Below are 21,809 nucleotides of genomic sequence, written 5' to 3' on the forward strand. Positions count from 1 at the left end.
CTTACAAGGAACTGTGGATGGCTGAGGAACTGGAGGAGTGGAGGAACTGGCCAACAGCAGTAGGAGTTTTCAGCAGGAAGCTTAGTCTGATTTGGTTTTATTCTTCACAGGGTTACTTTGTTTTCTAGAATGATGTGAATTCTTGCCTCTGTTCTAGATTGCTTTTCATCTAATTTCATCCTCTTATTTCATACTTGCAACTTTCCTATTGCTCCCATAGTAAGAAAACATTGATCAGGTTTATTAGCAGTGGAAAGAGAGAAGATGAGATGCCCCACCATAACAGTATGGAGGGAGGGTGCATATGTGTTTAAAAGGAAAAAAAAAAATCAAAAAGTATGCTACTAGTACCTGTGAGTAATCTGTCAGGAGGATAAGTCCTTTCACCACATTAATGGGAGCTCCAGTTGCTGAGAGCATTTTAGACATTAAATCACCATACCCTTGGAAAAACGTAACTGGCCTGAGCTGGACATCGAAGAGAATGGCCGACATGCCAGCAAAGGAGTCCAGGTTTTCCTCGCCTTCATCAGGAGTTGCAGCTATTATCGTCTCCAGGCCTTGAGCTTCAATCACCACCTAAGAGGCAACAGTGACACAAAATCAATGAAAAAACTCTGCCTGACCCAGGCTATTAGCAACTCTAAACGTTTTTTTATACATATATCTACATATACATCTACCTATCTATCTATCTAAGAGCCTAATGCTTATTTACTTAATTGAAGGTGAAAAAATATTTGGTTAAGACTTAAGGGAATTAGAGTAGATAGACAAATGGAAAATAAAATACTCTCACAGCATCTTTTCCCCTTAGGTGTAGGCAGAATTTGCCCATGTGCAGATCACAAACACAAGTCTACTTTCCTTTCAAGTCCATTTTCTTTTATTCATATAATTATTTTCCACAGACGTTCAGAAGGAAAACCAAAGATGCCCCACTGTACAGGTTTATCCTGCAGAAATTAAGCAGGATTCTAATATTTAAGGTGCTTTCCAAATTGACAATATTAAGAAAAGGTCAGAACAGAAGCATGTCATTTAAACATGTTTAATTCTTAGTTTGAATTCCAGTATTCTTGTTCTGTGTTACAGCTGAAGCAGCTGCCTTGATTTTATAAAATTCTGAAGCTTTTACTGAGTACATAAGATAAACGGTATAGATTTAACCAGAAACAGAACTTGGATATACTGTAGAGGACAAAACACCCATCTCTTTGTTAGGGCATACATGTCCCTCATTGTCTGCTGTTTTATTTTGTTTTTCTTTTTCCTGTCATTGGCCTGTTCTGTGCCCAGTGCAGCAATCCTCCAGCTCTTTGGCATCAGCTGGTTTTACATGAAGAGTTGTAAGAAGAGGTCGCCATACTGGCTTAGTTTTTATGTAGGGCATGGCAGTTACCTGGCTGGCATGAAGTTGAGCATTTTTATTGAAAATATAGATGTTCAGGTTACTTCTCCTTAAAATGCCAGAGCCTGAATAGAGGATGTCAAGGCAGTATGTGGATGATATGTCAGGACCACCTTAAAAAAGAAAGAAGGTACCTGTGACCAAACTAGTGATTTAATCAAAGGTTCAGGAGTATAAATAGGGTTAAAAGGCAGTTTCCTGGTTACATACGTGTCATATAGCCAGAGTAGGCAGAGGAAGAGCCTGTCCTGGAGAAGCGTTCATAGTTGTGAGCACGCATGTCCTTCAGAACTTGACGAACTGTTTTGCTGCAGTATTTCAAAACAAAACAAAACAAAAAAAAGTTGTGGTAACAAATGTATTATTGTTTTGTAGAAACATCGAATTTCAGAGTGGGCGAATTTCCCTGCAGGGAAGAGGCTCTTTGAAAACTCCCAATTTTCCATTAAAGAAATTAAATTTGTGCCTCTAAAGCTAACCTGTCCCGGAATGTCTTCTCCAATTTCAGCTACTCCAAACAGTTACAGATAGAAAGAAAAGCAAATAAAGGTCTTACTTGAAAATTAATGTTGTTCAGAAGGGGAGGTATTTTGATTGTTTCCATTCTAGTGTTGTGGTGTTAAATTTTTTCTTGTTCATTGTTCTTTGAAAATATAAAGCAAGGGCCCCATTGAACAGAGAGAATTAAAACCAAGTGAAGAAATTTCCTTCTGCATAAAAGACAGCTAGGCACCTAACAGTAGTGGAAGTTAGATGCCTAATTCTCATCTGTAGTGCTGAAAATGTGACCAGCTGTTAAAAGAGTATCATTGCAATGTACAGATTTATTCTAAAGTATCAGTACTTAAAAGTGGCACGAAGGTCTAGCATCTTCTTGTGTGCTCCCTAGATTTTACAGGAGTAATTATTTGAAAACTGTGCACTCTTTGAATTTCTCTGTTATTGCATTAATGTGCAAAGGGGTGAGAAAGAGCTGTATTTCTCTACACTGAACTTAACGTACCTTGCAGGCATTTCAAAGTGAAGTATATCTTGAATTACGGAGAGCATGTACTTGTTCATTTCCAGGGGCAATTCACCAATGGAGAGCAGGATGTTTTTCACTTCCATGTAGGATGGGTTACTGTTTAAGATGATAGCAGCTGCAGTAGTTCGCACTGTCTTTTCGTGGATTTTACGACTCTGGTGGTATATCCTGTTCATTGTTTTCTTCACCTGGTCAGGAAGCAGGATATGCATTCAATGCTCGTGTAGATGACTGGACAAAGTCCAGCTTAGAATCTCATTTATTTTAGCTTAAGCTAGGTCCATAGCTACTGCTAGGATATTAGGATATATTTTTAGCACACTTTTTTTGTGGTCCTTGTGGAATTTATTAGATGTGTATAGGACAGTGACTACAAGAGCAAGTGAGGCATCTGTTACAGCCTGTTTTTGACAGTTGAACTGTAAATAAATAAGAGCACTAAGAGATTCAAATACTGTGTCGGTGATAAGATCAACAGAGAGATTTCCTTAACTCTTCAGGGGAAAGGTATCTTAAATCTTGCAATTTTCATTTACTGGATGCTACCTGTGGCAGCCCCACATGCCTGAGAAGGTGAGAAGTTTATGACACATCTTTGTTACAAATAAAGTCGCAGTGACAGAATAGCGTGTCAGCTGCCTCAGGCATTTGCATTGCAAAGCAGCACCATGACAAGCCAGTCAAGGCTATCAGCAGGAGTGGGAAACAGGATGTGGGGTGATGCAGCACAGGCAATACCTCATGTCCCTGCTTTGTTGTATGCCTTCTCTCACCCTTTGAGGCTGGAAGGTAAAATGCAGCTATTTTACCCTTCTCTTGTTTTCATACATTCTCCATGGCTACATGAAAGCACAAGAACAGAGTTTATACAGGGCCCAGTGTCTACTGTTTCTAATGTCTCTTGTACATTGTAGAGTGTGCTGCTGTGAAGGGCGCTCTAACCTGCCCCATGACTATCTGCCACCTTTAATGCCTCTATATAACTCTGGAGCCAAAGGCTGAGTAGCGCTGGCAGACTGGAAGCTGGTGTTTGGAAAGCAAGACTTTATAGAGTTTTCTGGCTAGAACTGAAGTGTGCATAAAAATTTCTTGGAGTAAAAAACATGTGCAGGGCATATTTAAAAAGTGAGGACTGATAGAAGGTCTCTTGCACTTCTTCTTTTGGGCCATGTATTTTCTCACCTCTTTGGTGAGAAAAGAAACGTCGTATCTCTGCAGGGCAGTGGCAGCGATGTTGCTGATGGGCCCCTCTTCTGACTCGGCGTACTTCAGAAGCAATGGGATCGCTTCAGGGAGACGTGCATTCTTCAATGCCAGCAGGTACATCTTCACATTGTCACCTTTCTTAGCTCTCTCTAGCCTACGTAGAATCAGCTTCTTGGCTTCCACAACAGCCTGAAGAAAATCAACAGCATATTGAAAAGATATCCTATATCCCCAGCATGTCCTCACATGCCAGTCAGTCTATGATGAAGGTGATAGCCTTCCTTCTGGGTGGTTCTGTGCATGCTTGGGGCGGAGTTCAGTATTTGAACCAATGACTTTCCTTTGCAGAGCTAAGATAACCTAATATTTTATAGATCCTGACTCCTCTAGTGTTTCTTTGAGGACCTGCAAAGCTTTCAGGCAAGTGAGCACAAGTACTGCTTCTGCTGACAGCCTGGGCAGTGATAAAAAGTTGTGTTAAACAAAGGCATATCAGGAGAAATCCACAAGAATGGGGAGAGAGAGCAGATTAAATCCTAAAATTGACAAGATAGATATCAGCATTAAAAAAATCATCTATTAAAAATGGGAGTTTATGGTCTTACTTCACAGCAGAAGGGAAAATGCTTCCTGTGTCCCGTACAATCTTCCAGTAGCATCAACAGGGATCATTCATGTGTCCCAGATCAGAATTTGGCTACCAGTGAAAAACAACAAATACTTACTGGAAGTTTGCAGCCTTCTCTCTCGCAGAGCTTTCTGATGAGTGCTCCCATGATGATGACAACAGTTTCTCTGATTTCTTCATCTGCAATCTCACCCTGGAACTTAGTCTGTTATTCAAAAGCAACAGTTAGTCTCCCTGCCTAAAAATGAAGAACCACATTCTGCAGTGGGCTGAATGCCCCCAATTCCTATGAACATCAGTGCAATGCAAAAGCAGTGTTCATCTCAAGATGAGCATCTCAGCAGCAGAGCACTGCTCTTTCATTACACATTAGCTCAGTGCCATTTTTCCCTTGCATTATATTCAGTGTCTCAAATAGCACAATTCATTTTGAAACTATTTTCAAAAGAAAGAATATTAAATGGTGAAAGGACTCTGATAAGGCTTTTGCTCCTTAAGTTGCTCTGTTAACACTCAGAACAATGTTTGTTTTCCATGAAGAAGGGAGTTTTACTAAGTAAATAGACTATATATGAATGCCTACAAATTTTTGTTATTTCCAGGTTATACCTTTCTGGCAAACCTAAAGGAAACCCTGGAAGGGAAAAGGAAAGGAATGTTGGAAAACCCGTGACAGTGTTCCTCTTCCTTCCCCCTTGACATAGATGAAGCTCAAAAGTAGTAACTCCATTGTATTTCTTTTCTATCTTTTGACTTACAGTTAAAGCTTTCAGGAGCATTTCATTGGGATGGGAAGCAAATCCACATGCATACAGGAACCGCTCCTGCAGGATAGCACTTTTTATATTCTTAAAGTCTAGAAACTCCAGCATGGCCTCCAAAGATGCTGAGGTCTGGGCAGAGGTTACAGCATCCACTAACTGTGGACTATAAAGAAGTGGAAATGAACATATCATTGCAATAACTGGAAAATACTGAAAAGACTATTTTGTATATAGAAAGACAGAAGTGTTGACAGATCTGTTCACTCAGGAATGCTTTCTAGCTTCCAAGTCAAGGTGCATGTGATGGTCATAACCAAACTCCAGTGTTAGGACAACATCCACGCATGAACCATCCCCTTTTCCACTGTATTTCCACTTGAAGGAAACCAATGGGCAAGTTGAGAACAAGTTATAGAGTGTTTCAGGACAAGCAATTGGGTCCAGAACCTTTGAGTAAGCTACAAGGCGTGTTTGCCCTGCACTATAGCTATGTTCTTAGTGGCTGAACAGTATATTGCAAATATATTTTATTACAAAAGCAATCAGAGCTTTACTGGAAAAGTCTTTTTCCTGTACAGTACTGAAGATTGATTTTACATAGCTAGCCACTATAACTGAATTTGTTTACATTCATTTTCCCCTGCTGCAGTTTTAAATAATGAAACCTTTTGAAAGTTTGTTCATGATGACTTACAGGAGTTCATTATTTTCACTTCTAAGAATCTGCAGTATCTCCTCTTTTGTAGCTTTTCTTAGGTTCTGAATGAGGGACAAAAAGCTTCTTGTTGCTTCAGCTTTGGAAAGGTTTTCAGGATGTAAATGTTTTCTGATGCTCTGCCAGTGTTCAGAAAGCTGTAAAACAAATCACATTGTATCAGTCTCTCAAACAGTGGTTTCTGTTCTCAAAAATTATACTCAACTAAATGCAGATATTTGGGCCAGTTACTGCTCAAAGTAGCTGAAATCTCATATATTGGTAATCCCATACCTATTTTACTTAATTTATTTATGCTATCCCAGCACAACGATCTTTGAAACCTTTTAGCTGTGTCTTTTCCAACACTTTAGTGCAAAGTCTGATTGCTCAGTATCTGGCTGGAATAAGGTAAATTCTCTTCTGTTGCAAACGTACTGTGCTTTCTGGTAAATATAGTGTTTGTCTTCTCATCTCGTTTTCTTCTAAGTCATTTCTTTAAGATGTGAGATGCACAATTTCCAATTAAGAAATTAATCACATTTTCTTAGAAGGGAGTAATTTTATAAATGGTTTGTGTGGAACAGTACTAAATGTCTTGTAAGTAACTCACATTTCTTACTCATAAAACTGCATAAGATGGGGAGGGATTTGTGATTACATTATAATATGATAGGTGAAAAAGGTATTAGAACAGGTATCAACTTCTTCATATTTCTGGTTGTTGTTCTGGTTGTTTATTCCACACGCTATGTTTTTGACAAAGTTCTGAAGAGCCAGCTTGGTACCACAGCAATATGACTGGGTTTGTAGGTGCTGTGGACAGACCTCTAACTTTTCCTAACTAACAGAGTGGTGTGGCCTCTAGTGCTGGAGCTGGCTTGTTTGGAGGCTGCTCAGACAGTTGTGTTTACTGCACTTTGCATCCTGCTTTGTGGACATGCCCCTGTCATGTACCATGTAAAAGTTACCAGAAATAAATGGGCCAAATTAAAAAATCCTTAGAGAAGCATTGGGATCATAAGTGTGCAGCTGTGACTGATGCTTCTGAGGGAAAACTAGAGGATGTGCTAATGGAATAAACTGGATAGTCTGTTCTCTTCAGCGTATTTCTAATCCTTCCTCGAGTAACTTTCCAAACTTTCTCCTTAGCAAGTGTTTAGAAACCTGTGTTCCACATTTGGAAATTGAAGTTTGAGAGGGCTTTGTCCTTCCAGCTACACTCCCATAAGAATCTGGTGCAGGTATTTTGACCTTTCCTCTCTCATTTGCCTTTGCCTCTGTTATCTCAAATTATCAAGAACATTCCATGGTGAAAACTCAGCTGTTCTTTGCAGCAGTGTTTAGTGTAGTTTTCTGAAGTGGGAAATAACACTAATACCCATTTGACCTTTACTAAAATACTTCCCCCCTTCATGCGTTTTGTACTAGGCAGTAGCACTTGAACCTGCTGGTGAATAGAAGTATCATTCAGCAGTACAGAGTGCAACTTCCATCAATTGTAACGAACAATAATTAGGCAACGTTGATTGAGACATAGGATATTTCCTGGGGATTAATAACCAGCTGGGAGGAGTTCATGAGCTGAGACACAGATGGGTCTGTTAACATCAACTGGTGATTAAAGCTTAGCACCAGGGTCAGTGTGGTTATTATAAGCTGAAACTGGATAAACATATGGAGCACTTTCTGTTCTCTCTGTTGAAGTTGCACCATAGCCCAGCAAAGAATCTCCAACCTCATTAATCCCATATTTTTTGCTGTGTGGAGCCCAGCTCTACGGGCTGCTCCCAGTCAGCTTAGCCCATAGCCTTATGACTTGCAAGGTGGGAGATAGGAACTTGAGCAACCTCAAGCAAAAGAGAGAGTGGAGTCCAAGTCATCTTCTTTTGGGGGTGCTCTCACCATCCAACCATTACAAGGAGTAGCTGTCTTCTCCTGGAGTGGCCATGATTTTAAAAAATAGTATCCACAGTTGAATTTTGTGAGGGGTGCTGTTCTCTTGATGTACATGTCAGGCAGTTTGGATTGAATACCCTGGGGTTCAGACACAGATGCGTACACTCGTACCTGGGACCTCAGCCAAGCTCAGACAGGAAGGTGGTGTCCTCTGATCAGACCAAAGCACTTTTGGGCACTCTGGGAAAATTCAAGCCAAATCAAGAGGTGCTAAATCAAGCAGGACTTTGTTTTGAATGTAGGTGCCTGATGGCGGCCTTAGCAGCCTACACAAAGGTTTCTCAGGTAATGTGAGCCCAACCAGAAGGCCCATGTGGTACAGCTGTGTGGATTTCTAGCTGTGTTTCTGCAGCGCTGCCCGGGCTAGCCCACATGCCCTGCACGGGGTCTGCTACCTCTGGTGCAGATCAGGGAAATGCAGCTGCACACGTTCCAGCCTGAGCTGGCTGTGGGCAATCAGGATGGTCTCTGCTCCATCAGTATGGACATGACCAACACCTGGCTTTGCATTTAGTCCCTCATCACTGATTGCCTGCCTACTGTTAATAAAACTCATATCAAGTGATGAAGGGAACACTCCAAATGCAAATGCTGCTTGCTATGTTAAATACTTTAGCTCTGAGAGGCAGCTTCTCTTGTCAGCTAGTGCCTGACTTACTCAGTGGCCGTAGGCACATACTGCCAAGCTTTTTCAAACATTGGCTGTACAAGACAAAGTAAAACAAAAAACTCCTTGATTTCAGAAGGGACAAGCACCCATTTGAGTAGGAACCATGAGCTCAGCTCTTCTGAAAAGAGAATGCTTTATAATGCTGTCTAAACACAGACATCTAGGACTAAATTTAAATTTAAATTTTGGCCATAATCTCACAGATGCTAGTACTGCCATCTGTGAAATGGGGATAGTAACAGTTATTTCACCAAATTCAAAAAGGTATAGATAAGATCTGTTACAATTTGTAAAGGGTTTTGAAAATATAAAACTGTAGGGCATGCCGTGTCAGCGTGGCATTAATCTATACTATGATATATAAGTACCAAATGTTATGTTGTTGCTTTGGATACAGTGTTCTGTTTATAGATCCCATCTTTACATAGCAGTTACTGTAAAATACAGTGAGAAAGCAGGACTTCATTCTCATCGTTCCATTAGGTTTATAATGACATACCTCAGTCCCCAGGCAGTGCTCTGGAAATATACCCTATATTTGTTACCTTGGTCTGGAAATTATCTCTACAACTATTAGGACAAACTCAGTTCCAAACGACAAATTGGTCAGCACAAACCCTGACAGGCAGAGTCTGGGAAAGAGCACCTGTCCCTGCTCTGCTTAAGATCCCTTGATGTTCCCTACTCAGACCTACTTCAGCACGCACGGAGCATCATTTCTATTTCGTTTTCTGCAGCATATTTTTTTGTCTTCTTTGCAGCTCTACAAGCATTAGACAAGCTAATTTATTACAGTGTGATGTTACTTCCAAATAACTATCATAAGTTCCAATATAGTAAGGTATCTGTGCTCATAAGGAATATCTCTGGAGGTTTAACATTGTGTGTACTGAATAGAAGCCTTCTCTTGCTTATTAAAAAAATGGTTAAGAATAATCTTTAAATTAATGTTCCCATTCACTGCTAAATTCATTCCACAATGGTAAGAGCATTAAAAATGTTTGCTAACAATCACAGTAGCAATTTATGTTAGTGTTTATGACCAATATTATGAGCAAAACAAAAGATGATACATTTTAAAAGTAGGTTATTAACAATACTAATTTAAATATTTTAAATCATAGAATCTTAGAATGGTAAGGTTGGAAGGGACCTCTGGAGATCATCTAGTCCAACCCTCAGCGTAGCCCATACGGGGATTGAACCGTGACCTTGGCATTAGCAGCACCACGCTCTAACCAACCGAGCTAAACCTAACCCCCAATATAAAATATCGAGGTGATTTTTACTGGGGCTTAGGAGAGATAAAGAGTACTGGACTTGCCAAGAATACTAAAGCCTCATTTTATATTTATAAAATATTTCTAAAGTCATTAAAATAAAAAATTTCCTCCAAGGTCAGGCAGTGAGAAAAGACTCTGTATGTTGCCCACAGGTATTTAGACTGTGTAAGGATTGGGTAACTACCTTTAATTTCTAGGGGCAGTTCAGTTGCTCCATGACAGAGAATTCTGTATGAACACTGGCCACCCATCCTTATAGTTATTTCCCACTCCATTACCCAGAAGAAATAAACTCTGGCCAACTCGGAGTTGACAGAGATGAGATAATACGAAAGGCTGTTGTATTTTCTAGAGGTTTGAGAAACACTGCACTCTATCTCTCATAGAGAGCAAAACGTTAGGTACTTTCAGACGCAGATACCTTTCCTGGCAGGGCACCATTGCATCACTACAGTGCTCCAGAGTCTGGGGCAGTGCTTGCGTTTTATATTAGATATTTCCTAGTGGACTGCTAGAACAGAAACTTCTTTATCACACATGTTCTGATCGGCTAACCAACCTGGTATCCAAGAAGTCATAACAGCCTGTTTACTTACTGAAGGACACTTTTTGCATTCAGCATGCACAGTCTCGGCCACTAGCGGCACTGCTACGTAACTAGAGTCCAAAGTCTTGATGACACCAGCAACTTGCTTCGCAGCGATCAGTCCAGGGCTGGCTTGTATTGACTTCAGTTCCAGTCTCTGCCTGTGCATCCATATTAAAAACACCGTTAGAGCTCATGCATTTTGAAGAAATGAGGAAATCACGGAGAGAGAAACCGAAAAAGAACACTCTCCACCAATCAAAAATACAGAACAAAGGATTAGCAAAGAGTTCCCAGTCTCATTTTAAAATGTTCAGAACATGGCAAGTCTGTGACTTTTTTAACGTAATAGATGTACCTAGTACCTGTAGAATTATTGTTGGAGAGAAATGACACGAAATACCTAAATAGTAGACTTTCTAGAGTATGGGTCTGTAGCACAAGGTAAACAGCCTTCTGTAGCCATATACATTCTGAAATGTTTCAAATATTTCTTTATAAGAAGATTTGGAAAGTAAGATTCTGAATGTACTTTTTTTCCTATCAGCTGTATCTTAATACTAAAGAAGAGCCAGAAGCATTTTCCTAATATGAATATCTCCAGACTTCCAGTGTTTCAGACGCAGACCTAAGTTTCATTGTTTCCTTTCTGCGTATCACATTTTGCTTTCTACACCTCTGAACTTTCACGTATTAGAAATGCAGATCTATCTGAAGTGTTTCTTAATAAATGAGAGCGTGCAGAAGCAGAGTACCTACAGAAATAATGTACTGCTTAAAATCGTTTGACCAGCCCCAGGTATTTTCATTTCATTATTCATGAATGCCATTATTTATTATTTGCAGTATGGTAGAACCTTTAATCAAAATTGGGCTAGGTGTCATATGGATACAAAATAGATTTAAATCCTATATTGAGAGTTTACAGTCTTATACCATGAAACTGTGATGGTTACATGTACACATGTAACCTGAGTTGAACCATTAGTCCTGCTGCCATCAATGATAGTCAGATTGTCCAACTTACTTTGAAACTACTTTGGCATCTGTTTTTCGTCGGGAATTCAGAAACAAAGCGTAATTCTCTTCTGCCTTAATGGATTTGATGAAACTGTCTTCCAGCACATAAATTGTGGCAGATGTGGCTTTTGTGCTGACATCTAAAATCTGAAAATAATTAAAAAATAAACCAAAAGAAGGGCTGATCAGTAAATGACAGAATAGGACCAGATCCTACAGTTCCAAATCAGAGCAAAACTCTTATGAAATAAAAGCAAATGAGGAAAATACGTGCGAGTTGACAGCTTCTCAGTTTAAACCTGCAAACCAGGATCTCACAAATTTCTTCTACAACAATAATCTAGCTTCTGCACCATGTGTTTCAAATTCATTACTTCCCATAAGAAAAGCCACGGGGAAAATTATGGAATAGACTGTAGCTGAGAAAATGCCCAGTAAGACATTTAGTTGAAAATAAACTTAAAAATAAGATTAGAAGCTTTACCAGGGAAATCTCTAATGTATAAGATTTATTCTTGTGCGTACCTGGAAAGCAAACCAGCCATCAGGTTTGATCTGTTTGCACTGATTTGTCTGTAAACAAGTTGACTTCTTTGTGGCAAGTGTGAAAATCAGGAATGCAGCCATTGTGTTAAGCTGGTTTATTATAGACGGTATGCTACCTGGGCGCTTCTCTGAGCTGAGAAAGGTAAGTTTCCGCCAGCGAGAATCCCAGTGCCTCTGGCACTTCTCCAGCTTGCACTCAGCAGTAACCACTTAGAGGGGCAGTTACTAGTAGTGAGGGATCATTAAGGCAATATTAGGGCTTCAGTTACTTCTGCAGCCTGTCTCCTACCTTACACGTGTGCCTTAGGCAAGCATACTGTTCCTTTGAGCTCCCAGGTCAGGATCTTGCCAGCATTTACTGAGCACACTAAATACTGCTACTTAGCACATGAGAAAAGCATTACAGTTGTCACTAGGACTGTGACCATAAGTAACGTTTAATGCCAAAGAAAAAGAAGTCTCACATTGATTAAAACTACAGTACAGCCAGGAGAAAAAGGCTGCCAATCTGCATAGAAATTAAATTATATTATGGAACTAAAAATGATGTGAATTGGTATGCTGCACTGAATGTCAGCTGAGCCAAAGTTTAGACGAGAGGAGAGTCCTCTCACTGTTCTCCCTGTGGGCGCTATATGCGGGATTGTACTCATACAACTATAAATGTGTATGTAGAATTTGTTTTCTGTAATGCAAGGAAGAGCTTGTGAGAAGATGAGTAACAGCTAATACTTTTAAATAGGCAAAACGGATTTTATTCTGTAAAACAAATGGTACCTGATTGGGGCTGGTAAATCCTGTCTTTTCTAATTCACAAGAGTCCAGGGCTTTAATTTTAGTCACTTGATCTTGCCGAACCTGGTAAGTAACATTGCATTTCCCAGACACATCCACCTTGGAAAAAAAAGTAAGATTAGTATCTGAGTGTCACCCATTTCTGATTTATTCTGACATGTGTTTTTTTCTGTGTATTTTTCTCTCCCTTTCTTTGCTCACAGAAAGATTGATCAGAGCTGAAACTGTAGACAGCTGCAAGACTCCTATACTGCTATGGATAGTTTCTTGAATATATCGGAACACCCTCCAGGGATCAACCATTTCTCCACTGATGGCATCGTGTACATAAGATGCTGCACCGTTTCGGTTTGAGTTCATTTACCACTTTTGAAGGTGGAGAGAGACTGCTGTTTTATTTTTCCTTATATCAGTGTTTCTAACTTCCTGTTCTGGATAGGCAGGGGTATTTTTCATTAAACGGCTGTGAGGGAAAGTAACAAGGTTTGTTTAAACAAAAAAGTTAAGAAATATCTGGCAGATGGCTCTATACTTAGGAATTTGAGTTAAATTCTAGCTTTCCTTATGTTAGCAGATGCAAAAATTTAACTGTATAAAGCAGGTTAAATGGATATAGCTAAACCATTGCTAAGTTTGTGTAGATACTCTTTATTTGATTTAAAATAATTTAAATAAATAAGAAATAATAAACACAATAGATGATAAAATAAGAAAAGTAACAAATAATAATAATTTTATCAATCATTTCAAATAATGATTTTAAAATGCCTTATGAATCAACCAGCTTCAAGCCACAGCATTGTGACCTCCTTTTTAGTGCTCTGGTTTAAGTTGGTTTATTAACAAATTCTGTTAAATTGACAAGGGTATTTTAAATCAAATGGATTTCACCAATTCTTTAAAGTTATCTGCAGCAACATGATTTTTGTCACGAAATATTCAGAAGATTAACTTTATGCCACCAATTTCAAATCTGTTTAAAGGGCTGATTTCTGTTAATCTTCCTTCTGAAGTCAGCGGGAGCCACAGGCATGCATTTTAGAGCAGACTGGGCTCTGCGTGTTTCTCTGATAACCAGTGTCTTGCGAGATATAGCAGCATACCTCACGGGCAGCACCGGAGTGCAGCTGGAGCTGGAAAAGGCTAGCCAGACCTCTCTTAAGATTTTGAACAAGAACAGGTTCATTCTGATAAGAGTAGAAGTTTTTTACCTGTAGGAATAAAACAAGCATGTAATAAAACTGCCTCATTAAATCTGGTTAAACAAGAAAGAAAAAGTGAGGATCCCCTCTGTAAAAACTCCCTTTATTTTTTCTGATTGGGAAGCTGAACTTTGGACCTGTTATCCCTGTTTAAGCAAACTCCAGAAGCTGCAGGGCCTAGCTGGTAACTAACAGTACCAAGATGATTCAGACTTCAGCTGTACCTAAAAACTCCTAGTTCTGTGAGCATCTTTCCTGAATGTTAATTAGAGAGAATTTAGAAGGAAAATGAGAAATTAAATATAATATCACAAGTGACTGATTTTTCTACATCACCCTCATAGAAATGTTCCTTGCCAAGATGTGAATTGAAATGCGCTGGCTTTACGTCCCATAGTAGGTCTTGCCTCCTTCCTCCCCTCATGCACATATCTGTTGCACTCTAATCACAGGTTACAAAAAAACAGAATGAATATAGCTAAATTACAGTTAGAGTGACTCAAACGACGTGTCACATACATCACAACCTTTGAACCATATGGATCAACTGTTGTGCTTGAGCCTCTCCTCTGGTTACAAAAGACTTTGCACCTCCACTTTGCATTCAAGGTGCTTTGAAAGTGCACTTATTTCGGGAATGTAAGCACTATCAGTGTGTTATCTCAGGGCAACCCTAGAAAGAGAGATCACTGTACCAGCGATGAAAGTATCGCACTGCAGAGAAATCAGAAAAGCAGTGCTCAGAACCTATCGTGTGGGGAAAAGCCCAACTTTTTAATACTACATCTCAGTCTTAGCATAGGAACGGCATCTACCAGTGTATTGGCAGTGTACTGGGAGCAGATATATTTCAGCTGTGTTCTTTGGATAATTCAAGCCTCGTTTAGGGATGTGTACAGTTGGGAGCCAGTGCTGTTCTGTTTCTTTTCCTGTTATATAAAACTGATGACAAGGCTGAGTCTGAAAGTTACTGAGCAGGTCTGAGAGGAGCTGCAATTCAGTAGGCTGAGCTGGAGGCCAGGGTATGTGCTCAGTGCCTATTTACAGCAGTAGGTAAAGATCCTGTTGGGATAAGGTGTCACAGCCCTCATTCAGCTCCGCAGGAGAGTAAAAGGGAGTGTGGCCTTCAACCTTCCTCCTTTCACACTGCCCCTCTGCTGCGCACTGCTCGGGCTACGGCTGGGAGAGCCGGGCTGCCGGCCTGCTGCTCTCGGCCACAAGCAGCAAGGGGGTGGGCGAGCATGGAGAGGGGGCAGGAGCAGCCACGGCTCCAGCCTCGCTGCTCCCTGGCCAGAGGGGGAGGCTGAGCGCAAGGGGGCAAGTGAGCCACTCCACAGAAAAAGGGAGAGATGAATTTGCTTCATTGCCTTTCTGAGCAGGACAGGGACTTTGAGAGCTACAACTGGAGATGGGTGCTCCGAGGGCGGGAGACTGTGCTGCGGTCCTCTCCCAGGGCAGGGTGTAAAATCCAGCCTGTCAGTGAGTGCATGCAAACCGAGGCGCATTTGCTCACAGATCCTTTTTGTCTGATTTTTGGAAACAGTTTGTCAGTAGAGGAACAACATGAAAGGCTGTAGCTCTTTCAGCATCAGGCTAAATAAGCAAGGCAGAGAGGTGGGTAAAGCAGTAAAGCTCAAATGGTTGAGGTAGGTTTAAAGTTAGTAACACTGTTCTTGACAGGCTTGGTATAGTCTCCCTCATAATAAACTGTCTCTCCTTTTCTGCCTTTAGACCTTGGATAAAATCCTAGGCTCACTGAAGTTAACAGCAAAAGCCTTACACAGTGCCTGTGTATATATATACATGTATTTATATATATCCAAATATATTTGTGGCCAGTATGTTAATTGTTTTCTTCATACTGTATGGTATTCTCAAAGCACAAGGGGCCTGGTGGGCTGGACGAGCCCCTTGCACAGGAAGATTACACTCTGTTCCAAACTGCTATATTTTAGGTAGAAAGATTGTATTGTATTAAGAAAACTAAGTGGATTGTGAATTGTTCTCCAAGCCTGTAAGGAAAGAGTTGTCTCAGGTTTCCTCAGGGATTATGTGTGAATTTTAAAAGATGAGGCCTTACTTTTCCACGGGTTAACTGAAGAACTATGGGCCTCCGTAAAGCTTCCAGATATTCTTTCCCAATGATCTTCTCTGTGCTTTTTCCTTCGAAGATGCTTTTAGTATCCGGACGTTCATTTACGTTTTCAACTTGGACATCTCTTATCTAACAAAGTAAAAGCAGAGAAAATTCATGTGGAGAGCAGTCTAGCATTGAGTACATTGAGGGCATGAACTGAGAGTCACCATTGAGGAAATACTCAGCTTAAAGGTAAGCACCAAAGCCTGTTCTTACTCAGCACATGTTATGATGCTCTGGTAAGAGTTGACAACCAAGAACTTAAGGCAATCTACTACCCATCCCCTAGGTGCTTGCACAAAATTTCTTTGAAGCTATGGAAGCTGTATGAAGCAATTTCAAAATATAGGAGATATTTTGCAGTTCTGGCTTATGATGTTAGATACATTTTTGCAAAAGTCATTCTATGGGAGACAGCTAATTGAGAAGAAACAGTAGTTGATGAGACTGTGGAAGAATAAAAGACTTAGATCATCTTTTGAAAACATGTTCTTCAAGAACTGTCTGTTTGTGTAGTCAATTAAACAATTAGATAAATGCATAAAGAGTTGGGCATGTTTGAAGTTTTATGATGGCATCGGTTACCATAATTTTGATCAACTGGTCATCATCGTTGTCAGGATTTCTCCATAAAAGGTTGACATCCACACCAGAAGAAATTCGGTAGCCTGCACTATCCTGTAGTGATGCTTTAATCTGATCAATAAACACTTCAGTTGAATAAGCAAATTTATATATCTTGTCATTATTTAGGCTTGGTCCAGTGGTGTGCCCTGTTTGGAAAGAGCAGGATGAAAAATGTAGTATTTTAGAAATTATCAACCCTCATAATCTCTCATTTTCTCTAAAAATCACCTTTAGAAAAATTAAAACTGTGATTGTCAACAAAAGACATATGGAACTGATCCTTCTACCCTTGCTTTCAGGTGCTGTCCTACTGGGGCTGTATTGCAGCTATTTTGCTGTGATTAAATTCCTATTAATCTAAGGTTGAAATGTCCGTAAAATTCTTTGTTCTAACTCTGCACTGAAATACAAAAAAAAAAAAAAGTGACTTTCTTTACACTGGATATTGTAACATTAGAAATTAATACAAAGCTGTTTGCAAATTAAAACACTATAAGGAATCCTGCAATGTATATGCTTATAAATTTGAAATGTACTGACATCTTTTGTTGGAGCCAATAGAAATTGCTCTCTGCAACTTTTGCACATTTATTGGGAATTTGTCTACTGAGAGCCTTGTCGTGAATGTAATGAAGACCTTGGGAAAATACTTTTTTGATCAAATAATTAAGCTCTTGTTTTTTGAGTTAAAAATGTCTCTGTAGCCGTGTCTTTGTTGTTAGATTTATATTGATGTATTTTAAGGGATATAGAACACCACTTCCTAGCACAAATCCAGTTTTCCAGCTTGCATACCTGATTTTATGGTGATATTTCCATTTGTATTAACAACAGATTGGATAGGCTATTCCCAAGGAATTCAGTTTAAGTGTTGTTTGTGCAAATGAAGTCTGTAGTAGTATAGAAGTCTTTTTTTTTCTTTTACAAAACTATTTGTGCCCTATGCCTACATCCTTCCCTATCATTTCTTTCTCTCGTGTGCAGTTCTGTGGGAAATGTGTACCATTGTAACACCAGTGTCACAGGTCTCTACAAAGCCTCAGGCACAGGAATTAGACCTGCGCCTAAGAGCCTTCATGGTGTTTGCATTCGTTCCGGTACGCAGGAGAAGCTGTATCATTTGAGCTTTAAACTGCATTAAGAAAAATGTCACTGCAATTTTTTTTAACATGATTAAGGAAAATCAATTTCTTCTTGAATACTCTTTAAATATTTTGTTATGAAGGATATACATGATGTTCCTTTTCACTGTTTTCAAGGGCTTCCCTCCTTTGGTGTGGTTGGCTACAAAGGTCTCTTCCACACAAGAAAATCTGATGAACTCAGTTTGTAGAGGGAAGGGAGGAGAACCTGGCAGTACACAAAGTGCTGTTACATCCGCAAAGTAAATACGCATACAGTGACCTTAGGTGCTATCTGTCAGTATCAACAACCTAGCCTCTCGGAACCTAATGCTGCACCACTGAAACCAATGGGAATTTCTTCGTGGAATTCAGTAGGTTCCGAGCAGAAATGAAAACTATAAACAAAGTTAAACCAAGAAAAGTAAAGTGCTGTCCTCAGGGAGATGCATCTCAGTCTTATGACAAGTATAGGAAAAAAACAAAAAAAAAAAAAAAAAAAAAAAAAGAAAATCTACCAAAACATCTCAGACAGATTCTTAAACATGCTGTAATGTAATCAGTGTGTTCAAAGTCCCTTGCAGAGAATCAGCAGGCTATCTTGGTATATCTTGTGTTCCTCAGTGCTTTATTTGGCTCCGCTAAATAAATTTAAATTCACTGCATTAGTAAAAAGGAAGAACAAAGTACTTGTTTATTCCACAGTCAGATTTTAAGTCCTGATTAGGCACACCCTGTAATCCCATCATGGCTGGACAGATTTCTTCTGAAGTGCTCAGAGATTCCAAAAACGCGTTTTTTAAGGTTTCGTTTGCTTCTTTCTCCTTTTCACTCAGATGTCATAGCACCACACTAAGGTCAGCTTCAAAGCATCATTCCTTAAGCAAAAAGACAGCCCCACCAAGTCTGGGCTACAGTTTGTATAAACTGGCAAAGCTACACAGAGCTAATCCAATTTACAGTATACGCCAGTTGAAGATCTGGCTCAGCAAGTTTGGTAATGCCTGGGGAAGCAGCTTGTTTGCACGTGAGACCTCGAAGTTATGACTGTTGATTTTTTTTGCAAGGATGCTAAAGTATTTATGCCAACATGAGGCTGTTTTTGTTTTGTCTTATTTTTATGTCTACTTAAAAAAAAAAGAAAAATCACCTAGAACTGTAAAACCCTTCCTCCAGGTTTGCCATGGATTTCCTAGTGGCTTTGCTTCACCCATTTCCCTCACTTCCATCACATTTGAAGCGGCATTGCCGTGGAGAGCAGAGGGTGCTCAGTGCCTGCCCAGAGACTGGCAGTGTCTTTCAGGAAGACCCGTGATTCCTTGGAATAACTCTCTGAGAAGGTTGTTTCCTGGTTTGAAACGTCCTTCATTTGCAGAAGAAGTGGCAGTGCTAGTGATTTCATATCAGCTGAGATTTTACAAGTGCAACCCTCTAGGTGCTTTCTAAACACAGAGGATGACACAAGTCTAAAGAGAAAAGGCTGGGGGGGAAGCACGTCCAAGTAAAATGATCAGGGTGCTGAGACATATGTCTTATTAGTTACAGTGGATGTTTGTGGTTTAGCTCCATCTCTCTTTTCAATTAAAGGCACCTTACCCCGTCCTCTTCCTTTCCCACAGTTCAGCGCATAGTTTTTTTTTTTTTTTTTCCTTTTTGCAACAGTTCCTTCCATTTTACTCCCTTTCCACATTTGTTTGTCTTCCTATACAAAAGAACTGTTCACTTCTCAGGGAAATGGATGCGCAAATGATGCAGGCAGGCAGTTTCTTGTGAGTGCCGTAGAAGAGGTGAGTATTGGCGAAGTGTTTGGGGGAGACAGAAGAGTATTGGGGCTTGAAAGTTTTCCCCATTCCATATGCAGAAGATGCTGAGGGAGCCAAGGCAGATGTGTTTAGCTGCAAGCCTGGTATCACTCAGGGTAAAGGATGACCCAGTGGTGGATCACGGTAAGAGAAGGAGCAGGGATGAGGCAAAAACAATGGTACCATTTAAGAAGAAATATTCCTACACCTTTCTGGGTTTCTTAAAAAACAAAAACATGCTGTCTTTAGGAGCGCCTTCCTTTGTATTCCACGTAGTGCTGTGATCCTTGAAGCCCTTATCGCCGTTCCCATTTCGGCTGATGGCAGACTTCCCACTGACTGAGAAAGGAGCAGAAGCGGACGTAAAGACTGCGTTCGGTCCTACTGTCTTGGGGTCAGAAGTGCCTGTGTGGACTGCGCAGCTTTCAAGGTGGAGTGCATAACACATGGTTTGACTGTTAACGTTAAGTGTCTGTCATTAAGGGTAACATGCCAATTCTATAATTAAATCGTGATACTGTATAATACAGAAGGTTAGACTGCATGAGTAGAGACAGCTGTCAAGCCTTGTGCCTTTTATTAATACATACGGCATGCAGAGCATGTGCATCTCCAGCTATGAGCTGGCTGTACATCCATAAATTATATTTGCCAGTTCTTCTGATAACTGGATAGCTTTAAAAACAAAAATCATCTATTTATTTGAAAATATTTTTCAAATTAAACTTCAGTAAGAAAGTTGCATGCATGCTGATCTAGCTGATGTAAAAGTAAAGAATATTCATTCAGTATTTTTAAAAGGCAGCATGGCTTAGTGGACTGAAAGGCAAGACTCTAATCCTAATCCTAGCTCTGTCATTGAGGCACTAATTGGCCTTGGGCCAGTTACTTAGCTCTCAGTCTCAATTTTCTCCTCTGCACAAGAGAATGAGACCTTGCAGAGCTGATTGAAGGATTAATTAATCAGAAAATGTTTGCACAGTACACCCAGGGATGTAAAGTGCCAAATACTCCTTCACATCAAGAAAGAGCTTTGCTTAATAATATTATGGAGAAGCTGGGAAGAGCAGATACCAGAAACTTGGCCTGTAAGAATCTAGCCATAAATGTTACTTGGCAGCGTTGTGAAATACACTCGCTGGTAGAGGAACTGCCTGCAAGCTTCTGTGCTTTATAACCCCTGTCATGAGGGGTAAGGATGTAGGGAGGAAGGTTGCTGCTCTCTGCTTACACCGATACACAGTGTCCCAGGTCCCTTACACAGAGCAGGAAGAGGCACCTATGGGAGTCCCTCTGCAACCTTTTTGACAGCTTAACCCAGGACCGGCAGCTCGTCTTCCCTCCTTGCTGAGGACATTTTCATTCAGCTAGAAGCAAAAGAGTTGGCTGATGTCACACAACTGCTGCTGTCAGAGCACAGACTGCTGTTACAGTGAGGGTCTTAGAGGACTTGTGTATTAAATAGCTATTCAGTTGTCCTAAAAGTCCTGTAAATTTAATGCCAAACTACACAAAGCGCCACTACTGGAAGAGACTTTCCTTTACTTCATACGCTGTCATTGCTAGAGTGGGCAGTTCCCAGATTTTATACCCTTGACCTCTGTCCAGGACACCTGAGTAAAGCCCTTGCGCCAAGAGCTTGTGCAGGCATCCAGGTTTTTGTGCCTTACTGCAGACCAAGCTCCTTGTGAAATTAATAGGATGCTTGTTATGGACTTCAGTGGTAGCTGAGTCAACTGTGCAGAAGATGAAACCTGCAGAGCCCTGAGCACTTTCTAACTGTGATCCACTATGGCACTTCTGTGGGTGTTTAACTTTCAAGCACATGAATAGCATCTTTCAAGTGACTGCCTCCACTGCCTGTCCTGACTCAGCAAGGTCAAGATCCCCAGTTTCCTGGCTCAACCGCTGGTCCTGTGCACCTGAAAATATTGTCTTTTCTGTCCCCTGTGCTGACAAGAATGTTACAAGTGCTTAGACCACTGTAATTCCTAAATACATTTTGCATTACCGAAGAGTACCTGAGTAAAGATGTTCGTTTCTGAGCCAAAATATACATCAGTACACATACACTGATTACAGCTTCATTGAGTCCTATGTCAAATGAGAAACCAAGCCCAGCACGGACCTACCTTTAACAGAGGCTGAATACGTGGAAATGATGCAAAGGAAAAGCACGGTGAGAAGAATCATGGTCAACTCGCCTGTGCTCCTGACCACAGCATTAAATGTTAAAGCCTTGGAGAAATGAACTGCTCAGACTGGAGTGAAGCTTGCAGAGAGAGCCGCTGAATCTGCTCCAGTGTTTATCTAGATGTAGTAAAGGTCAGA

The 21,809-nt window shown here is 40.3% G+C and overlaps 1 protein-coding gene across 1 annotated transcript in view; it reads right to left on the bottom strand.

Moving 5' to 3' along the window:
- The window catches only part of MTTP (microsomal triglyceride transfer protein), a 28,086-nt gene extending 6,415 nt beyond the window's left edge, over nt 1-21,671 (bottom strand). Inside the window, exons 1-15 of the mRNA XM_062574933.1 lie at nt 21,611-21,671; nt 16,514-16,701; nt 15,872-16,015; nt 13,693-13,800; nt 12,572-12,688; nt 11,256-11,395; nt 10,239-10,389; nt 5,731-5,888; nt 5,031-5,199; nt 4,370-4,477; nt 3,621-3,833; nt 2,415-2,626; nt 1,622-1,719; nt 1,403-1,524; nt 352-579 (exon numbers count right to left, since the gene is read on the bottom strand). Coding sequence (XP_062430917.1) covers nt 352-579; nt 1,403-1,524; nt 1,622-1,719; nt 2,415-2,626; nt 3,621-3,833; nt 4,370-4,477; nt 5,031-5,199; nt 5,731-5,888; nt 10,239-10,389; nt 11,256-11,395; nt 12,572-12,688; nt 13,693-13,800; nt 15,872-16,015; nt 16,514-16,701; nt 21,611-21,671 — 2,217 coding nt within the window. The remainder of the gene's footprint in view (nt 1-351; nt 580-1,402; nt 1,525-1,621; nt 1,720-2,414; nt 2,627-3,620; nt 3,834-4,369; nt 4,478-5,030; nt 5,200-5,730; nt 5,889-10,238; nt 10,390-11,255; nt 11,396-12,571; nt 12,689-13,692; nt 13,801-15,871; nt 16,016-16,513; nt 16,702-21,610) is intronic.
- Between the last annotated feature and the right edge of the window lie 138 nt (nt 21,672-21,809).

This window comes from Rhea pennata, chromosome 4 (assembly GCF_028389875.1).
Source record: "Rhea pennata isolate bPtePen1 chromosome 4, bPtePen1.pri, whole genome shotgun sequence".
Lineage (NCBI taxonomy): Eukaryota > Metazoa > Chordata > Aves > Rheiformes > Rheidae > Rhea > Rhea pennata.